The following is a 19,644-nucleotide window of genomic DNA, read 5'->3' on the forward strand; positions in this document are numbered from 1 at the left end:
GCACCTGGGGATTTGATTTTGATCCCTGGAGCAAGTTACCAGCTTTGTATGAAGACCTGAAAGTCACACAAGTTTGAATGGTGTAATAATAAAATATTCACACGGTGAAAATGTAGATTTTAGAATTTTTGGTATGGGGGTTATGGGGACAAGATGGAGGAATCAGGGCATGTCCAGCCTTTCCTCTTCTTCTTCTTGGTCTCCATTTTCTGCAGTGATGTTGGCACTTTGGGATTGGTTTAGAGCAGAAGTGCACTGTCTAACACAGGTGATAGGTATTGGGAATTCAGTGTAAATATGTTATATTTAGAATAGAAGCTCACTGTCTAACACAGGTGATAGGTACTGGGAATTCAGTGTAAATATGTTATACGTAGTTTGCAGTATAAAAGGACAACACAGAGTGCCTGTGGCTGCCCTGCTGAGCAGATCTCTGCTGGGCAGAGAGAAAATTTTATAGATAAGAATTAATAAACAACCTCAAGACCAAAAAGTGAAGATCCAGACTCGTTCTGCAGTTGCTTGGACCGAAGCAGAGACACCCTGCACATCTGGGGCAGAAAATATCAACCAAAGGCCGAGAGTGCAGGATCCATTCCCTGGTGCCATCCCTGCTGTCCCCATCCCGTGGGGGCACAGCACCCCCAAAATCTGGCCCAGCCAAGGGGGCTCCATGAGGGACAGGACAGAGGTGAGGGTGGGCAAGGAGAGCCCCCCACCCTCCCTGATGCCATCAAGACAAATTTAATGCAAAAACTTCGGGCAGGAGGCTTCAATAAGCCCCGAGGACCCTGCCAAGAGCCGCGCTCCCCGTGTCCAAGAGCACAAAGGCTGGACATGTAAGACATGCAGAAAGCGCTGTCAGGGCAGGCCAGTGCCAGCCAGCAAATCTGCAGCAGTGGGAACATGAAATATTAATCACGGGTGCATAAAACAATAGGAAAAAGCTGCCTTTTGGGGCAGCCATCCATCCTCACTCGGCAGGGAACATCAAGGGACGCTAATGCCGTGCAGGTTGCGCTCAAAGGCCCGCCTGCCCCGTGGTCACGCGAGGAGCGCTCGCTTTGAAGTCGAAAATAGACTGTAAATGTCTTTTGTGCGAGATGAAACATGATAAGACATGAAACCGGCAGGCTAAACTGTACTTAATCACGGCGGCTTTACAAGCAACAAATCACCGCTGCAGACAGTGCAGGGGATCGTCTGAACAGCAGCACGTGGGGACAGAGCCCCGGAGGGCATCGGCCTCCCCAAAAGGGGTTTGGGGTGGGGGCACACCGGGGTGGCCACGGGAGAGGCCACGGGGATGGGATGGGGCTGGGATGGTGCTCACGGGGCTGGGATGGTGCCCACAGGGTCGGGATGGTGCCCACAGGGTCGGGATGGTGCTGAGATGGAGTTCACAGGGCTGGGATGGTGCTCACAGGTTTGGGATGGTGCTCATGGTGCTGGGAGGGTGCTGATGCGGGGCTGGGATGGTGCTGGTGAAGGACTGGGATGGAGCTGATGTGGGGCTGGGATGGTGCTCACAGGATGTTCACTGGGCTGGGATGGTGCTCACGGGGCTGGGATGGTGCCCACAGGGTCGGGATGGTGCTGAGATGGTGTTCACAAGGCTGGGATGGTGCTGGTGAAGGGCTGGTGCAGTGTTGGGAAGGCTGGGATGGTGCTCACGGGGATGGGATGATGATGGCAGGCCTGGGATGGTGCTGGAAGGGCTGGGATGGTGCTCACAGGAATGAGATGGGGCTCACGGAGTGTTCACAGGGCTGGGATGGTGCTGATGTGGGACTGGAGCAGTGCTGGGAAGGCTGACCTGGTGCTGGCAAAGCTGAACTGGGGCTGGCAGAGCTGGACTGATGCTCTCAAGCCTGGATTGATGCTGGCAGGGCTGAACTGGGGCTGGCAGAGCTGGACTGATGCTCTCAAGCCTGGATTGATGCTGGCAGGGCTGAACTGGGGCTGGCAGGGCTGGATTCATACTGGCAGGGCTGGATTGGTGCTCTCAAGCCTGGACTGGGGCTGGCAGGGCTGGACTGGTGCTGGCACAAGCCTGACCCAGCACTCCCAGGCCAGGCTGATGCTGGCACAGGGCTGGAGTGATGCTGGCACGGCCTGGAACATTCTCTGTCACTGCTGAGTCAGGGATGGAAAGAAAAGTGAATAAAAACCATTTAATAGAGGGTAACATGTTGTTATAGTGCACCTCACTAAACTGAGACTTGATTAGCCTCAAAGTAAAAACTTCTCACACTGTTAGTGAATTATGAATAACACACTCTAAAAAAATCATATCTATAGACAACAGTTACAAAAAGACAGATAATAATTGATTTAATTCTTTCCTTTAAGGCCTGAGAAAAATTATCTCTGTTCTTTCTTCAGCTAAACTGAGAATATCCCCAGTCCTCCCTGGTGAGCCCCTCCAGGGCCATGGGGTGGGCACGGCTCTCCAGGCATGGATTCATGGAATTGGTAAGGTCGGAAAGGAACTTTAAACTCATCGAGTCCAACCAGCAGCACCACCGTGGTCACAGCAAACTGCAACTCCTCCAGGACTGCTGACTCCCCAGCCAGCTCCAGGCCTTTAAAATCTCTTCCACAGAAAAGTTCTCCTCTGATCCCATCTAAAGCTGCCTGTGCTGCCCTGTGCAGGCGGTGCTGAGCACAGGAACACGCCTGGGACAGGCATTTCCCACCCGGGACAGGCATTTCCCACCCGGGACAGGCATTTCCCAGCCGGGACAGGCATTTCCCACCCGGGACAGGCATTTCCCACCCGGGACAGGCATTCCCCACCCGGGACAGGCATTCCCCACCTGGGACAGGCATTTCCCACCCGGGACAGGCATTTCCCATCTGGGACAGGCATTTCCCACCCGGGACAGGCATTTCCCACCTGGGACAGGCATTTCCCACCTGGGACAGGCATTTCCCACCCGGGACAGGCATTTCCCACCTGGGACAGGTATTCCCCACCTGGAACAGGCATTTCCCACCTGGAACACACATTTCCCACCCGGGACAGGCATTTCCCACCCGGGACAGGCATTCCCCACCTGGGACAGGCATTTTTGATTTTCCCACATCAAAAATGGAGCTGGCGATTCCAGGCGATGCTCACTTGGGAGCAGGAGATAAGACCCCAAAGCAAGCGTCTAAGTATGACTGATTAACAGCTAAACCCTCACTAATTGCCTTAAAAAGTCACATCTCGACAGCCAGGGAAGGGGGAAAAAAAAAGGATTAAAATTTTCCTCGGGCTAAACATTTTTGCGGCGTGCTCAGACTCGCTGTGGGTGTCTCCAGTCGTTGTCTCCCTAATTAACACACATCACAAACCCCAAACAAATAAATTTCCCCACCTTGTGGCTCTGGGAGGTTTAACCAGACCTGGGGAAGGGATCGGGCAGGGCCAGCCGGAGGGGGTTTGGGACAGGGTGAAGCTGTTACTGCTGGATAAACTGGAATAAATAAATCCTGGATTCCCCTCCTCCTGCCAGCCCCAGGAAATCATCATGGGGTGGGATAATTTTTAAATTTCCATCCCTTTATTTCCCATAATTAACACAACACCTGCATATTCACAGCCTCCAAAAAAACCCCAAATAAATCCCTTTGAAGGAAACTGGTGCCAAAGGCCACCAAAGGAATGGGAGCTGGCACAGCTTGGCATGATGACAAAGGCCACCAAGGGATGGGAGCTGGCACAGCTTGGCATGAAGGCAATGTTTGCTGGGATGAGGGTGCCAGAGCATCCCGAATCAGGCTGTGCTCCTGTCCACCAGGATGTGTAACCCCACCAAAAGTGCTGGTTTGGGGTCCTGGCCTTTTGGAGCAGGGAAAACCGTGGATCAGAGGATAAACAAAATTAAATAAATAAAGAGAAATATAAAATAATAAATGAAATAAAGTAAAATAAATAAATAAAAAATAACTATTAAATAAATAAAATAACTAAAATAAAAATAAAAAGAAAACTATCTAATAAATGTATATTATATATATTATATATAATATATAATATATAATATATAATATATTATATATTATATATTATATATTATATATTATATATTATATATTATATATAATAAAAGCACATTATATATAATAAATAATAAATAAAAATAAAATAAATAAAATAACAAATAAATTAAAACCTAAACTAAAAAGAAAAATATATAATAAATATATATAATAAATGTATATGATATATAATAAATAATAATAAAATTAATAAATTAAAATAAAATAAAATAAATATCTAATAAAATAAAGATAAAATAGATTAATAAAGAAAATGAAATAAAATCACACAGATATGGGAGGAGCCATCCCTGCGATGCTGAGCAGCCTCTGGAATCAGCACTGAGCATTCCAGGGGTGCAGCAGGAGCAGCCGGGCACCGGCTCCGAGGAGCAGCGGTAATTGGAGCTTCCGAGTGCCTCCAGGTCATTGCCTTTCCCTCGGCTAACATCATTTCTGTGGGGCTTGTTGTCTTATTAGAGAATTAATCTGAATCTCTGGGCTCTGGATGCTGTGCCGGCGGCTGGAGCCGGCCCGGGAGGGTCAGGGGCAGGTCCCGTGCGGGGCATGCGGGAAAATCCGGCCAAACTCCAAAGGGAGGTCAGCTGGAGGCTACGGGCGAGGAAATGAGCGATTTCTGAAACAATCAGGGAAGTTTGCGTCGGCCTGGAGACGTAATTGAATTTGTGTCGTTAAAGCCGGGCCGGGGCGGCTGCGCCCGAGCAGGGAAAATCCTCTGGTTAAGGCGGAATTGTCATTAGTGGGGTAATGAAAGGAGGGGGAACGGCACAGGGAATGGCCGGGCCGGGAGTGAGGGGGGAAAAGAGGAATTCCGAGTGCCCCGGGGTCCGGGAGGGGTCACAGTGTGTGCCCAGGGCTGAGGGTGCTCGGGGAGATGGGATGGGATGGGATGGGACAATGGGATGGGAAATGGGATGGGATGGGATGGGATAGGATAGGATGGGATGGGATGGGATAATGGGATGGATAGGATGGGATCCCTCCTGCAGGATTGCATCCTGAATCCTCAGCACCAGGCCCTGCCTGGAGCTCTCCACCCTCAGGACTTCAACATTCCTGCTAAAATCCCATCCCCAGCCAGATTTCCATGAAAACACCCCACTCCTATTTAAACCCTCCCCGAGGGGGTGCTGGCTCCGGGGATATTTCCTTGTGGCTGCAGGAATCGCACAGGAGCACCCTCGTCCTTCCCTTCCCTGCTGCAAGGGTTGGGAAAGGCGCTGGCACCCTCCCGTGCCCGCATCCACAAACTGCAAGGCAGCAGCCTGGAATCCGGGCTGGATCTGCTGCGGGCAGGGCAGGGATGGAGCAATTCTGCCTGAATCCCCCCTGGCTGGCACAGGCTGCTGGGCAGGGCAGGGATGTTGGAATCCCCGCTGGATCCCTGGCACAGCTGCCCACGATGGGGAGGGAGCTCTGCCATCCCCTCATCGCCGGCATTCCCAAGGTTTCCTCCCATTGCAGCACCCAAAAATCCTTTCCTGCCACCCTTCCAGGGCCCCCATGGATGTTACCTGACCTGGAGAATCCTGGAATGGTTTGGGTTGGAGGGACCTCGAAGCCCACCCAGTGCCACCCCTGCCATGGCAGGGACACCTCCCGCTGTCCCAGGGCTCCCAGCCCTGCCCAGCCTGGCCTGGGCACTGCCAGGGATCCAGGGGCAGCCACAGCTGCTCTGGGCACCTGTGCCAGGGCCTGCCCACCCTCACTGGGAACAATTCCCCCTTAACGCCCTAAAACCCAAGGATTACTCAGTGAAAAGGCACTTTGGACCTTCAGACTGGAAGCTGGTGAATAATTAGAGCTGGAGGCTGCCCCGAGCTGAGGGCAATGGGGGCAGGCACTGGCTCCTGAGCTCCAGAGGGGACTTCACCCCTTGGAGCAGGGAACTGGAGCCCAGCAAAGCCCAGCTCAAGCCTCCAGGGACCCAGGATCCAGCTCCAAGGGGTGAAGATCCCCTGTGACACCGAGGGCTGTGGCTTCCAGTCCTGCAGACTTTGTGCAGGGAAGTTCCGGTGAGAAACTCAGCTCCCTGTGCCCAGAAAGTACCAAGAACACCCTTGGAACAAGCTGAAACTGGCTTCATTAGGGGAAAAGTGCTAAGAGGAGTGAAAATGAAACCTTCCCAGTGCAGCTTTGGCTCTGAGAATGCCCCAACCCCCTTTGCAATGGCAAACCTGGGAAATGGGAACAGATTCCAGGTAAAAGCACAAACCTCCCACACCCCCAGGCCCCCCAGCCCTCAGGCAGGGAGCAGAGGAGCAGCCCAGGCCTCTGGGATGCCATTCCCAGCGTGTTCAACACTCCAACACAGTGAATCAGTGCTTTATTTCAGCATGGACAGGTCCAGCAGTGAGCTCCAGGGAATGAGCTGGGGTGGGAAACCTCCCCTGGTGCCCTCAGATCTGTGGGACTGAGGGAAGACACGGGGAGAGAAAAGGCCCCAAGGTGTCCCCAAGTGTGGGTGCAGCCCCCCAAACCCCAGGGGTCAGCAGCAGCCCCTTCCCTCATTAAAATCCTGGCGTATCCATTCCAGAGGAGGATCTGGCTCCTGGGACAGGCAGGAATGAGGCACTGGATCGAGGAGAATGAGTGTGGCAGCCCTTGGGAGCACCGAGGCAGCACAGCCACAATTCCCAGAGCCTGAGCAGTGCCAAGGGCAGCCCCTGGGCCCAATTCCAGCTCCCTCCCACAGGGCAGGGCCAGCAGGACCCTGAGTGCCCCTGGGATGGATTGCACAGTGCTGAGTCAGGGGTAAGGCCAGGCCAGGGCAGAGGACAGCGCTGTGGAACCGCCCCTGCAGGGTGGGCAGGGGGGAAACCCCTGGATGCTGCCAGTGGGACCATCAAACATCCCTGCCCCAGCACCCTGGCAGGGTTTATATGGGGCACTTCATAGCATGATCCCAGAATAGCTCCAGGGATTAACCCCGAGCCTGAGCCCAGCTAATCCTGCCTGAGCGCCTGGGAGTGCCAGCACAGCCTGCCTGGGCTGCAGCACAGCCTGCCTGCCTCTGGACACTGTCACAGCAAAGATCCAGGGCTCAGCACTCCTGGGTGGAGCTGGAACAGCCCCAGGGGGAACTGAGCCAGGGAAACCAGGGGGGACTGTGAGAGGGAAACCAGGGGGGAACCAGGACAGGGAAACCAGCAGAGAACCGTGACAGAGAAATCGAGGGGAACTGCAACAGGGAAAACTGACAGGGAAATCAGGGAATAAAACCTTGACAAGGAAACCAAGGGGAAACCGTGACCAGGAAATCAAAGAATAAAACCTTGACAGGGAAATCAAGGGGAAAGCGTGACCAGACAATCAGGGGAAACTCGGACCAGGAGCTTCCTTGGGGTTGCTCCTGCTGTGGGTCCCTTGGCAGGTCAGTGCATCCCAGGAGTGGAGGCAGGATTAGCCCAGGGCAGTGGCAGGTGCAGCAGCTCACTTACTTCTCCTTCAGGTCAGCTTTACCTAAAAACAGGGGAGGAGCAATGAGGGCTCATGTTTCTTCCTCCAGAACCAGCAGCCCTTTTTATTTGGGGATTTTTGTTACACAACATTCCCACCGCCACAGCCTGACCAGCAGGCCAGCAGCTCATGGCTGTGCTGAGGCCTTTCCTCAACATTTTTTTCTTTGACAGCTTCCGCAGGGAGTGCCCAGCAAACCCTCCAGCCCCTCAGTGCCACCACAGAGGCTCCCTGCCCTCGCTCTGCACCCCCAGAGAAACCCCCCAAAACTCAGCCACCCCTCAAATCCACAGAGTCCCTGAGTGCTGGTGAGAGCCAGGAGCTCCAGCTGAGCTGGGGAGCCTCAAGCTGTGCACAATGAACCAGATTTATCCCAGGAGCAGCTCCCTGCCCTTATCAGCACAGCCAGGGCCACCCCGCTGCAAGCAGCGCAGCACTCTCAGCGTGCCAGAAACAACTCCCTGGGCTGGGCAGGGGCCAAAGCCGCGCTGGTACCTTTGGGGACGAACTTCAGCGAGCTGCTGAATATTCAGAAGCGGGACTGGCTCCTCTTGGGGCCATCGTTGAGGAACTCGTGGCCCAGCCCGTTGCCACACTTGCCGCAGGTCACCTGGGGGAGCAAAGGAGGGGTTGGCAGCAGTCCGGGGCTCACGGAGAGCCAGCCCGGGGGTGTTTTGGTCACAGGTCACCTGGGGGAGCAAAGGAGGGGTTGGCAGCAGTCCGGGGCTCACGGAGAGCCAGCCCGGGGGTGTTTTGGTCACAGCCCGAGGGTTCGGGATCGCACCTTCAAGGCCCCCGGGCGCTCCTCGCGTTTGGCCACGCTGTCCTCCCGCAGGGTCTCGGTGAACGCCGGCCACGGCGACGAGTGCTCGTACTTGGCACGGCTGGAGAACAGCTCATGGCCACACTTGGCACACACGTAAATACCTGCGAGAGGGCACGGCAGGGACAGCGCGGAGTCAGGTCAGGGCGGGGACACGGGACACACAGCACTCACATGGGGCACTGCCAGCTGCGGCTGCCGGACCCCGGGACACCCCCAGGGAACACCCAGGGATCCCCAAGGGAACCCCCAGGGCCAGGCAGGGTGTGGAGGGGCAGGACCCCCACTCCCCATAGGGGTTCCCGCAGGGCAGATCCCCACAAGGGATGGAACCCCCTATCAGGACCCCCCTCCCCATGGGGAGGATTCTCCCACCCCAACAAGGGCCGCAGACGGGGGACCCCAGCCCGGATGCTCCGCAGAAGGAAACCCCCCAAACCCCCCTCAAACCGCTCCCCCGGGGGGTTCCGCCTTGCCGGGTGACCCCCCCTGCCCGCCCCGCTGGGACCCCCCGGCCGCACCCCCGGAGCCCGCGGGGAGCCCCCTCACCCGGCTGGAAGTGGTCCTTGAACACCTCTCCCCCCAGGAAGGAGCAGAAGGACATGGCTGCGCCCGCTGCCCGATCCGTTCCGTTCCCTTCTGTTCCGTTCCGTTCCGTTCCGCCGGCCCGGCCGCGCCCCCGCCACGCCCCCCCCCCCCCGAACCACCCCCGTGTCCCTCCCCTCCTCGTGCCACCCCCATGTCCCGCCTCTCTCGGTGCCATCCCCCTGTCCCGCCTCTCTCAGTGCCACCCCCGTGTCCCTCCCATCCACCGATCCCTCCCCGGTCCCGCCCCGGTCCCGCCCCTGCGGCCCCGCCCCGCCGCCCGCAGAGGGCGCTGCGGGCCCGGCGGTCCCGGGGCGGTCCCGGGGCGGTCCCGGGGCGGTCCCGGGGCGGTCCCGGTCCCGGGGGGACCCCGCTCCGAATCCCCCGTTGATCCCCGGGAGCCCCGGCCCGGCCCAGCCCCCGCGCGGGCTCCCGGTGGCGGCGGCGGAGCGGGGGCAGCCCCGGCGGGGGCTCGGGGGGGCGCGGGGCGGAGCGCGGAGCCCGCTCGGGGCTGCGGATGCTCCGTCCGGCACCGCCGGTGGCAGCGGGGCGGGCGCCAGCCCGGCTCTGGGCGTCTGTAACGGGCAGCGCGACCGCGACTTAGCCGCCGGTACCGGCTCTTCAACGGCGGTACCGCCACCGGTACCGGCAGCGCTCCGGCCCTGCTCTCCCGGCACCGGCATCAGTCCTTGGATCCCGGCACCGGGACCGAGCGGCCTCACTGACACCGGCACCGCCACTGACACCGGCACCGGCTCTCCTGCCCCGGCACAAGGTCCGGTGTCCCCGGCATCGGGACTGACCCCTCGTTATCCTCCTGCGGCACTGGGACCACTCCGATTCCCCGGCATTGCTCGTCCTTCTCCTCCACCGGCACCGACCCCCGGGCCCCCGCCTGCCGCAGGTACCGGCGCTGCGGGGCCCGGGGCGGGCGGCGGGGCCGGGCAGCACCGGTTTGCCCAGCAGGGTTGGGGGCGGTGCGGACCGGGGGTCCCTCAGGCGCTCCCGGGCTCTGGGGACGGGAGCGGGCACAGCAGGGACCGCCCTGTCCCGGGATGGGAGCGGGCACAGCAGGGACCGCCCTGTCCCGGGATGGGAGCGGGCACAGCAGGGACCGCCCTGTCCCGGGATGGGAGCGGGACCCCCGGGGAATGCGGGCTCCGACCGGGATCACCGGGGGATGCGGGCTCCGACCGGGCCCGTGCTGGGCACGGGGATCCCCGCAGGAGGAGGAGGTGACAGCCCGGCGTGTGGCAAGGTGAGGGCTCTGAAGGTGAACCTGGGCAGGTTCCAAAGGGGCTGAGCTGCTGCAGCTTCTTTCTCCCTGCAGAGATCAGCAGCACAAATCCCTGCTCGGGGACTTCATCCAAAAACTCTCACCGGGGTGAGTCCCCGGGTTTAGGCTCTGCTGGAAGCGGCGCCTTCCTTGGTGCAAGAGGAAGAAATTTTGGTGCTTTTTGGCCAAAACGCGGCTCTGGTTCCCTGCGGGGATGGATCCCCGCTCCCAAATGCAGCCGGGCGTTGCGGGACCCCGGCGTGGGGCCGCTGCCGCTCGGAATTAGGTCAGGCCTCATCCATCCCGGGCGGGCTGAGCTCCCGCCGCAGCCCCGGGATTGACGGCTCGGGGCAGGAGCGCGGGCAGGGGGAGGAAGGGGCTCCGCACGGCGGGGAACGGAGCGGGGACCCGCGGCATCACCGGCACCGGCACGGCACGGAGGGAGGAGGGAGGGATGCAGGAGGGGGATGCGCTGCTTTGAAAGCGCCTCCCGTAAGATCCACCGAGATCAGAGGAGCGGGATGTCAGGGAAAGCTCCAAATAGACTCCAAATAGGGCCCCGCACAGCCCAGCGCTGTGGATCTGCAGGCGCTGGAAGGAGCTGCAGCTGCCAGGAGCTGCCGGCAGCATCATCCATCGGGAAACTGCTGCTCCCTGCAATTCCTGCGGCGAGGCTGTGCCGGAGGGAACGGGATGGATGTGGGGAGTGGCTGGATCCTGTCCCATGGCTCAGAGCCCCTGTGAGCTGCAGGGGCCACGCAGCACAGGAAGACGAGTGGAAATTGGGAATGGCTGAGACACGAGTGGAAATTGGGAATGGCTGAGACACAGGAGTGAGGCAGAGCCCAGAGACAGGCAGGGCTCAGCTCCAGCCCTGGGATGCACAGGGTGCTGGAGAGGCTTTGGCAGTGGCTCCTGGGGTTGGCAGGCTCTCAGGCATTCCAAAGCCACCTGGGGCTGGCAGGCTCTCAGGCATTCCAAACCTCACCTGGCTCCTTGCTCCCCCAGCAGCACAAAACCCACCCCAGTATCCACCAGTAAAACCCCTGAGAAGCAGCGATGTGATGTGGAGCTGGGGGCAGGGGATGGAGCTGGGATCGCACCCTGCCCAGCCCGCTGGCCACAGTTTCATCTGAGCTTGCAGAATTCCCTCAGAGCCACCCCAGTACTCCTGATCCCGGGATAATGCAGGGACAGCCGGCTCTGTCACGGTGCTTTGTGCAGATAATTGGAGAGGGATTTCCAGCTCCTTTGGCTGCGTGAGGAAAGCGCTGCTGTGGTGCCACTGCCACCCTAATTAACCACAGAGGACTGAGGGAAGTTAATGAAGTTGATATTTCAATTAACTCCCTGATCCTACAAGCAGAGCAAATACCAGGCAGGCGGTGCCCACCCGGAGCTGCCACCCTGCCAGGCTGTGCCAGGCCACCTCTGATGCCCTGGCCACGTCAGGGAATGTTCCAGGGGGACACACTCCAGGACTCCAGCCCAAGCTGGGCCACAGCTTGTCTCTGTCAGGTTGTGTCAGGCCCTGGATTTGAACCAAAGCTGGGAGCAAGGAGAGGAATTTTGGGGCTGGAATGCAGGGAGAGGCTCACTGATGGTCATGGCCTTGGTGTGTCCTCACACAGCGAGGGGGGACACTGCCATTGGGGGTCCTGTGTCCCTGCCCTGCACAGGTGTGACCATCCTGGGCTGGGTGTCCCACTCAGCAGCCATCCCCCTCAGCCCCAGTCCTTCTCAGGGGTGTCCTGGAAGGGGTGGAATCAGCCCTGAGAGCTCTTTGCTGGTACCTCCATCATCGCCACTGCCCCGTGCCCCCATGAACCCACCCCGCTGCCCCCGTGACAACCCCTGCAAGGACCTTCATGTCCGATTTATCCTGCAGAGAGCACAAAGATCCCCCTGATCCTGCAGGGCCGCAGCCTGGGCACCCACACACTCGCTTCTGGGCACCCCCACACTCAGTGCTGGCTCTCTGGAGCCTGAGGCAGCAGCAGAGCCTCCCCCAGGGCCTCACCTGCCCCTGGGGTGCAGCCAGGACACCCAGCAGGGTCTGTCCTGCTGCTCCCACCCTCCTCAGCAGCAGCAGCAGCAGTGTACCCTCCCCTGTACTCACCATCCCTGCCAGAGGAGAACTCCCATACAAACCCAGGCTATTATTATCTTGTCTTCCACCGTGCTAATGGTCTCTCAGGAAACAGACTTCTCTTTTTTTTTTCCTTTTTTTTTTTTTTTTTTTTTAGCTTTCAAAACCCACGAGTGGTGGGAACGGAGAGCTGGGCACGGTGGAGTGAGCACCACAAGGAGCACCAAGGCCAGCACCAAGTGCGAGACACTGTGCCCTGACCTGGCAGGGACACAGAGCAGAGACCGGCCAGGACCCTCCAGGGACCTGCCCAGGGGCGTTCTGGTAGGAGCAGCGCGGGGTGGTGGGCGGCACTGGGCATACTGGGCATACTGGGGATACTGGGATGGCTGTGATGGGGCCATGAGAACCCTGCATGGTGAGGGGCAGGGGCTGCAGTGCTGGCTGGGAGGGGGACAGGGCCCTGCAGGGTCAGGGGAGGGATCCCTTGGAACCACACACGGAATGCTTTGGGTTGGAAAGGACCTTAAAGGGAAGGGACCTTAAAAACCACCCCTGCCACGGACAGGGCACCTTCCCTGGAGCAGGGCCCCTCTCAGGCCCAGCCCCACTGCTCATTTGCCCTGCTCACCCCTCCTTTGGCTGTTTTGGTGCCTTGCCAATGGTGCCAGCAGTGCCACCAGCACCAGCCAGGCTCTGCCAGGGGCTGGGACAATCACCCGTGGATGATCCGGGGTTAACAAGTGGCTCCTGCAAAGGCGAAGCAAAGCAAGAGCTGAGATTATATAAAGGGGGCTGGAGGCAGCTGCGGCACAGGCTGTGATTAATTCCTGGCATCGAGGAGCTCTGAAGATCCAGGGCAGTGCGTTGTGAGGATGAGGCAGCCCCAGGGTCCCTGGGATGCATTCCTGCTGCTGCTGCAGGGCTGCTGTGAGGGGAGGGGGACAGGGAGGGGCTGAGCACTCCAGGGACCCGCTGGGGGCTGACTCAGCACCGCGGTGCCCTGCAGAGCCCGTCCTGCAGATCCCTTCTCCCTCCCAAAACACCGGAGGGGACACGGCTCAGGGCAGGCCAGCCCATGGAGAGCAGCAGTGAGGGGTGGTGGGGACAGGACAGCCCTTCCCTGAGGCCATGGGCCCCCTCAGGACAACGGAAACTTGGTGTTAGAAAAACTTTTGTCCTCTGCATCCCCAGTGAAGGCAGAGATTGCTGACTGGGCACTGGGGCCGCAGCTTGGGCCGGCTCCAGTTTGGACCCATGCAGTGCTCGAAGCTGGGGCCAAACCATGAACTTTCAGAGGAGTCAGGGAGTCCTGCCCGCTGGCCTGGCAGCCCCGGGCTGGCACTGGGAGCAGGGGAATATCCTGGTGTGGAAAATCCCCCTGTTGGGCTGCAGCCTGGCTGGCAGCTCCGGGCTCTCTCAGCCCCGTGGATAATTGCCTGGCTGGGGTTTATCCTCCTCGGACAAGCGGGTTCTCACATGCAGATATTGAGGGAACAGGCTGGCAGGGCCCAGCTCGGTGTGAGGGTCCGGGGGATGCAGGAGCAGAGCAGGGATGGGTGTTCTGTGCCCCGCGGTGACACGGAGGTGACACGGAGCCCTTCCAGCTCTGACAGCCGCTCCCCTGCCCCTCGGCAGTGCCGCCGGCGATGCGAGCCATGGCAGACCCGGCTGCGGTGGCAGCGGAGGCCTCTCCTGCCCTGGCACCGAGCCCGGGCTCCCCTCGGCGCGGGGACATGGAGGCACCGACGCCGCACACCCGGGAGGACGGGGGCGGCCGGGACGGCTGCGGGCTCCTTCCCTCGGCAGACGGGGACACGAAGCGTCCCCCCTCGCCCCAGCCCGCGGGGATGCTCCTGGCCGAGCTCCCGCGGGCCCCCCAGCCCCGGCTGAGCCCGGCCCGGTCTCGCACGGCTCCGCCGTCGCCCAGCGTGTCACCTTCGGAGAGCCGAGCCGCGCTGCTCCGGCTGCGCGACGCCAGGCTGGAGGACACGAGGCGGCGGCTGTCGGAGGCCGTGCAGGAGCCCCTGAGCCGCCTGAGCCGCCTGATGGCCGAGGAGAGCGGCCCCAGGGAGCCGGGGGGCAGCCCCGGGGGCGGCCGCGGGGCCGGGGGCCGCCGCCTGCGGGACTGGACGCCGTGGGAGCCCACGCAGAACTGCCGCTACGAGATTTGCTCCTACGGGGACGTGATCCAGGTGGTGGAGGTAGCCCAGAGGGACGCGGAGCCTCCGCCGGTCCCGGCGGCCGAGGAGGCCCCAGCGGCGGCGCGGCCCGGGGGCTCCGTGCCGGGCAGGGCCCTCGGCGGCATCGCCCTGCTGGCCTACGGCTACCTGGTGCTGCCGCTGCCGCCCTACGCCGCCGGGCTCGGCCTGGGGCTGCTCTGCGGGCTGCTGCTGGGCTTCCTCGCCATCCTCCTCCTCGTGCCCAGGGCTCCGCCGGCCGCTCGGGGACCCTGGGGCCGCCTGCGCCCCAAGCTGCTGCCGGGGGAGCCGCGGGAAGCGCCTCACCTGCAGGTAGGAGCGGGGTGCTCCGGGATGAGGGGCTGGGTGTGTCTGTGGTGAGGAGGGGAACAGCCGGCTCCCTCTCCCCGTTCTGCAGGGCTGGATGAACCAGCTGCACGCGTACGACCCCGAGCTCTTCCACCCGTCCCTCACGCACTCGGTGCTCGCCGTGCTGGACGGGGCCACCCTCAAGCTGTCCTACCCCAAGAGCAACATCCCGCGCCGGGCCACCTTCGAGGAGGAGATCCTGGACGCCGTGTTCGTCAGCCACCGCTGCTACGACCTGACAGACGCCAAGGTGAGCCCGGGGGTCCCCAGGAGCCTCCTTCCCACGGGGGACCCCCCAGCCTGGCCCGGGGCTCTCGGTGCTGCATGTCTCCCTGTGCCCCTCCAACCTGGTTTGGGCTCACCCCGCTCTCGGTGCCGCAGGTGTTCCTGTGCCCCCCCAGCCTGGCCCGAAAGCGGACGTGGAACAAGAAATATCCCATCTGCGTGCTGCTGCCCGAGGCGGCCGAGGCAGAGGGCAGCGAGGAGCAGGGGGACACGGAGCCGCAGGGGGACGAGGGCAGCAGGAAGGTGCCGCTGGCCGGGCAGGACAGCCCGGGGGAGAGCAGGGACAGGTGCCTGTACCTGTTTGGGAGGACGGGGCGGGAGAAGGAGGAGTGGTACCAGCACCTCGTGCAAGCCTCCCGTGGGACAGCCAGCGGCCACGGTGACACCAGGGCAGGTGAGGGGCAGCCACCAGGGCTGAGCCAGGAGCACAATGCCTTGGTGGGCAGCAGGGAGTGTGGAGGGACGGGGAGGAGCCCAAAGTGTAGCCAAGAGGGTTCAGATGGTCAGCACAGGGTGGGTGGCATGCCACTGGTGTCATGGACAGGCATCATGTCACCCCCGATGCCATCTGACTGGACAGACTGGATATTAGTGAAAATTGGATATTAGCGAATATTGGATATTAGTGAATATTGGGTATTAGTGAATATTGGGATTGGGAACATTTCTTTCACTGAAAGGGCTGTCCAGGCCTGGGGCAGGCGTGGAGTGCCCATCCCTGGAGGGGGTTAAAGCCATGTGGATGTGGCACTTGGGGACACGGGTTGGTGCTGGCCTGGGCGGTGCTGGGGAGTGGATTGATGGCATTAGAGGGGTTTTCCAAGCTCTGTGATTCCTCATCCCCAGGCACAGGATGGGCTCCTCAGAGCAGCGGCAGCAGCAGCGGGGGCAGCACTGAGGACATCCCATCCACGGATCCCTCCAGGGACGTGTCAGGGAGCACTGAGGAGATTTACCTGGACTACAGCACCTACATGGCCCGATTTGTGCCAGCACAGGGGGCAGCCAGCCCGGAGAGGAGCCCCTCTCATGGAGCTCTGGGCAGCCCCACGCCCACAAAGGTGAGAGGGACAAACGAAGCACTGGGAGCGGGGCTGGAGGCTGATGGAGCCACGCTTCCAGTGTGTGGTTTGTTTGAGCAGCCAAGCCCTGGGGCAGGGAGCACAGACAGCAGGTCCCACTGCTCACAGAGCCACCTCTCTGCAGGGGCTGGTGGCTGCTGTCCCCTCCCAGGAGGACACGGCCAGCATGGCCTGGATGAACGCCCTGGTGGGACGCATCTTCTGGGACTTCCTGAGGGAGCAGTACTGGGCAGAGCAGGTGTCCAACAAGATCCAGAAGAAGCTGAGCAAGATCAAGGTGAGAGGCAGGAGCATCACTCAGGGAGCCCTGTTCCCAAGGCCCCACGGTGAGTGGTGACTGTCCCCATGGGGGATTCCCTCCATCAGCTCCCGTATTTCATGAACGAGCTGACGCTGACAGAGCTGGACATGGGCACATCCATCCCCTCAGTGCTCGGTGCCTCCAGCCCCACCATCAATGAGCGAGGTAAGAGCCCCACAGAGGCACGGGGACCCCAGTGCTGCCTCCGGGATGGCTTTGCAGAGCTGCCGGCCCAGAGCTGGGAGGGCTTGGCAGTGCCCAAGCAGCTCTGACCCCTGTGGTGCTGACCTGATCTCACCCTGTCCCTCTCCCTGGCAGGGCTCTGGGTGGACTTGGAGGTCACCTACAGCGGCTCCTTGCAGATGACACTGGAGACAAAGATGAACCTCAGCAAGCTGGGGAAGGAGAGCTCTGCAGAGGAGAGCGGCCCTGCAGAGGCAGGCAGAGAGGGGTAAGGAACCTGCCCGTGGGTGGGCTCACCCTGCTCCTCCCGCCCCAGCGAGGCGAGGCCGCTGTCCCCGAGCGGGCTGTGACCTCCTGGGCTGGCAGGGCCCGGCCACGGCTGATCCTGCTGGCAGACAGCGACGCCGAGTCCTCCAGCGCCGGCTCCTCCGACGAGGACGATGCCACCGGTGCGGAGCCCGTGGGAGCCCCGGGGGAGCGGCTGCCCCCGCCCGGCACCGAGGGGTACGGGGGTGCTGGGGGTCTGTCTGGGGGTCTGTCTGTGCCACGGGGGGCTCGGCGAGGGGATGGGGGCGCACAGTGCCACAGCAGCACAGGGGCATGGGGATGGTGTCCATGGCAGGACACACACAGCACATTGTGGCAGCTTCCAAAGGGGACTCTGCCCCCGTCCTCTGTCCCTCTCTGTGCTGTGGCAGAGGGCTGGAGGACCCCCAAACCCAGCAGGGCTGAGCTGGGACCCCCCCTTGCTTTAGGCATGTCAGTGGGAACAGCACGAGCAGGAGGATCCTGCGCTTCGTGGATAAGATTGCCAAGTCCAAGTACTTCCAGAAGGCCACGGAGAACGAGTTCATCAAGAAGAAGATGGAGGAGGTGTCCAACACGCCGCTGCTGCTGACGGTGGAGGTGCAGGAGCTGGCAGGAACCCTGGCCGTGAACATCCCCCCGCCACCCACCGACCGTGTCTGGTACCAGCTCTCCTTCCCCTCATCACATCCTGCTGCCAGCGCCTCTTGCTCCCTGCAAGGAGCCAGCCCCAGGGCTGTGGGCTCATCTTGGCACCAACAACCCAAAGCTGCTCCCCAAAGGGGCTCACATCCCACTGCCAGCGCCCCTTGCTCCCTGCAAGGAGCCATTCCAGGGCTCTGGGCTCATCCTGGCACCAACAGCCCCAGGTTCCTCTGGGTCTGCACCCAGGCCAGCACAAATCTGGGCACCCTGAGCTGTCATCTCCTCCCTAAACCCAGCAGTGGCTGTGCCACACCTGTGATGCAGGTGATGCTTTCTGCCTGTTTGCTCTCCCTTCACAGGTACAGCTTCCGAGTGCCCCCGCAGCTGGAGCTGAGGGTGCGCCCCAAGCTGGGCGAGCGGGAGGTGACATTCCTGCACGTCACTGAGTGGATCGAGAAGAAGCTGAAGCACGAGTTCCAGGTGCCTGGGCTGCTGGTCAGGGCCTCTGCAAGCCCTGCTGAGCCTTGGGCATTGCTGCCATCGGGGAGAGGCAGCCTCAGTTGGGGCCAGTTGTTTCTGCAAAAAGCCAGCACTGGTCTGGTCTGGCCAGCTTGGAGCAGTGATGATACAGAACACAAATAACAAGCTCAAGGGCTGAGGGAAAGTGATTTCCTCCCATCATTTGCAGCCCTGCCCCAAGCAGGGAGGGTTCAGCCCCAGAAGGGTTGAATCCACCTGTCCATTCTGGTTTGGGGATGTTTGGGAGATTTGCCTTCCCAAGGGTTTGTGTCCAGCCTCTCACCTCTGCTCTAAAAGCAGAAATGTCCCCACAGATATTTAGGGCCCCCCAAAAGCCACCCATCTGGATGGTTTCAAAATGCTGGTCCCTCCCCTCTGCTGTGGCCAATCCTGCAGCCATTGAGGTGGCCAGGGCAAAGAAAAACTGTCCCTGCTTGTCCCCACCCTGATACCCAGAGCTGGGACCCTCCTGGGGCTGCTGCTGTGGGGTGGGAGCCCAGAACCTCCAGTTTATCCCCACGTGGCTCCTGCCATCCACCTCCAGGAGTGTCCCCGTGCTGTTCAAACCCACTGATTTGTTACTCTGAATTCCTCTTTGCAGAAAATCCTGGTGATGCCAAACATGGACGATCTCATCATGCCCATCATGCGCTCTGGCCTGGATCCTTGGCCCCCCAGCCCGGGACCGCCCCAGGATCCACCAGCCACGGGGGACAGGAGGCTCTGAAGCACAACCCAGGGGCAGGGACACTGCCCAGAGCTCAGGGACCTTGCTGGGACATGGGACAGCCAGGCGTGGCCGCTGCCTGCAGCCAGGGCTGTGCCTGGATTCATCCTCACGCTCTGCTTGTGCAGATGAGCCTCCTCAGATCCTGCAAGCACACGTTCAGGGCACAGCCAGGCTGCTGGAGACCCAGGGATTCCACGGCCACGCTCCAGGACTCCTGGTCAAGCAGGCAGCTCGGGGCAGGGGAGGGCTGGGCTTCCCACTGTCTGCTTCCAAAGAGGGTGCAGGACACCTGGATCACGGCACTGAAGGAGTTGGGATCATTGCTGATCCAGAATTCCCAGCTCTGGGGCATGCCCTCTCCCCACAGGCAGCTGGGCTGCAAGGACAGCATGGGTGGGAAAGGCTCCCAGGTGAATAAATCCATCTCTGCCCAGCCCTGCCTGGCAGCCCTCTTGTTGTGCACAATTCCCACCTCTGCCGGGGTCCCAGCCACGATCAGGGGGCTTTGAGCAGGAGAAGCCCCCAGGTTGCACCTTCAGCTTGGCAAAAGCAGTGCTGGAGGTGTATGGGAGAGGCAGGAGGAGACAGGCAGGGAGCCTGGGCAGAGCCAGGCCATGGGCTGGCCCAGTATTCTCAATGGAAACTGGGGCAGAAGTGCTGGAACATGCTCTTCTCTCTGCTGGATGAGAGGGAGGATACTTCGTGGTGATTTGGGTGAGAGGGAAAAATTCACTGGGAAGAAAGGAAAGGGAGGATCCAGAG

General features: G+C 60.6%; 3 protein-coding genes across 5 annotated transcripts in view; 1 reads left to right on the plus strand and 2 right to left on the minus strand.

Annotated features, from left to right (window-relative positions):
* Positions 1–19,644, minus strand: part of ZNF598 (zinc finger protein 598, E3 ubiquitin ligase) — a 181,614-nt gene that overhangs the window by 77,551 nt on the left and 84,419 nt on the right. The gene's annotated exons all lie outside the window — the stretch shown is intronic.
* On the minus strand, positions 7,106–8,993 carry MSRB1 (methionine sulfoxide reductase B1). Of its 2 annotated transcripts, XR_008482809.1 has the most exons (5): positions 8,882–8,993; positions 8,294–8,436; positions 8,005–8,119; positions 7,325–7,512; positions 7,106–7,272 (listed from the first exon to the last, which is right to left on the minus strand). XR_008482809.1 is itself a non-coding variant. In XM_054271075.1 (4 exons), the coding sequence occupies exons 1-4, from the start codon at positions 8,934–8,936 to the stop codon at positions 7,487–7,489; spliced, it is 339 nt and encodes a 112-aa protein (XP_054127050.1). In that variant the 5' UTR covers positions 8,937–8,993; the 3' UTR covers positions 7,300–7,486. The 2 variants fall into 2 exon arrangements, 1 of the variants encoding a protein (XP_054127050.1); XM_054271075.1 differs by lacking the exon at positions 7,106–7,272 and having other exon boundaries at positions 7,300–7,512.
* LOC128933902 (testis-expressed protein 2-like) lies at positions 12,458–19,323 on the plus strand. 2 transcript variants are annotated; one of them, XM_054271053.1, is made up of 12 exons: positions 12,458–12,606; positions 13,890–14,795; positions 14,881–15,081; positions 15,213–15,510; positions 15,963–16,177; positions 16,323–16,475; positions 16,565–16,664; positions 16,818–16,950; positions 17,049–17,186; positions 17,438–17,650; positions 17,993–18,113; positions 18,754–19,323. In XM_054271053.1, exons 2-12 carry the CDS (start codon positions 13,932–13,934, stop codon positions 18,877–18,879), a joined length of 2,562 nt encoding a protein of 853 aa, XP_054127028.1. In that variant the 5' UTR covers positions 12,458–12,606; positions 13,890–13,931; the 3' UTR covers positions 18,880–19,323. The 2 variants fall into 2 exon arrangements, with proteins under 2 accessions (XP_054127028.1, XP_054127030.1); XM_054271055.1 differs by having other exon boundaries at positions 13,921–14,795.

Source organism: Melozone crissalis, unplaced genomic scaffold (genome assembly GCF_028551555.1).
Source record: "Melozone crissalis strain CALT ecotype California unplaced genomic scaffold, PUWL_Pcris_2 ptg000012l_1, whole genome shotgun sequence".
NCBI lineage: Eukaryota > Metazoa > Chordata > Aves > Passeriformes > Passerellidae > Melozone > Melozone crissalis.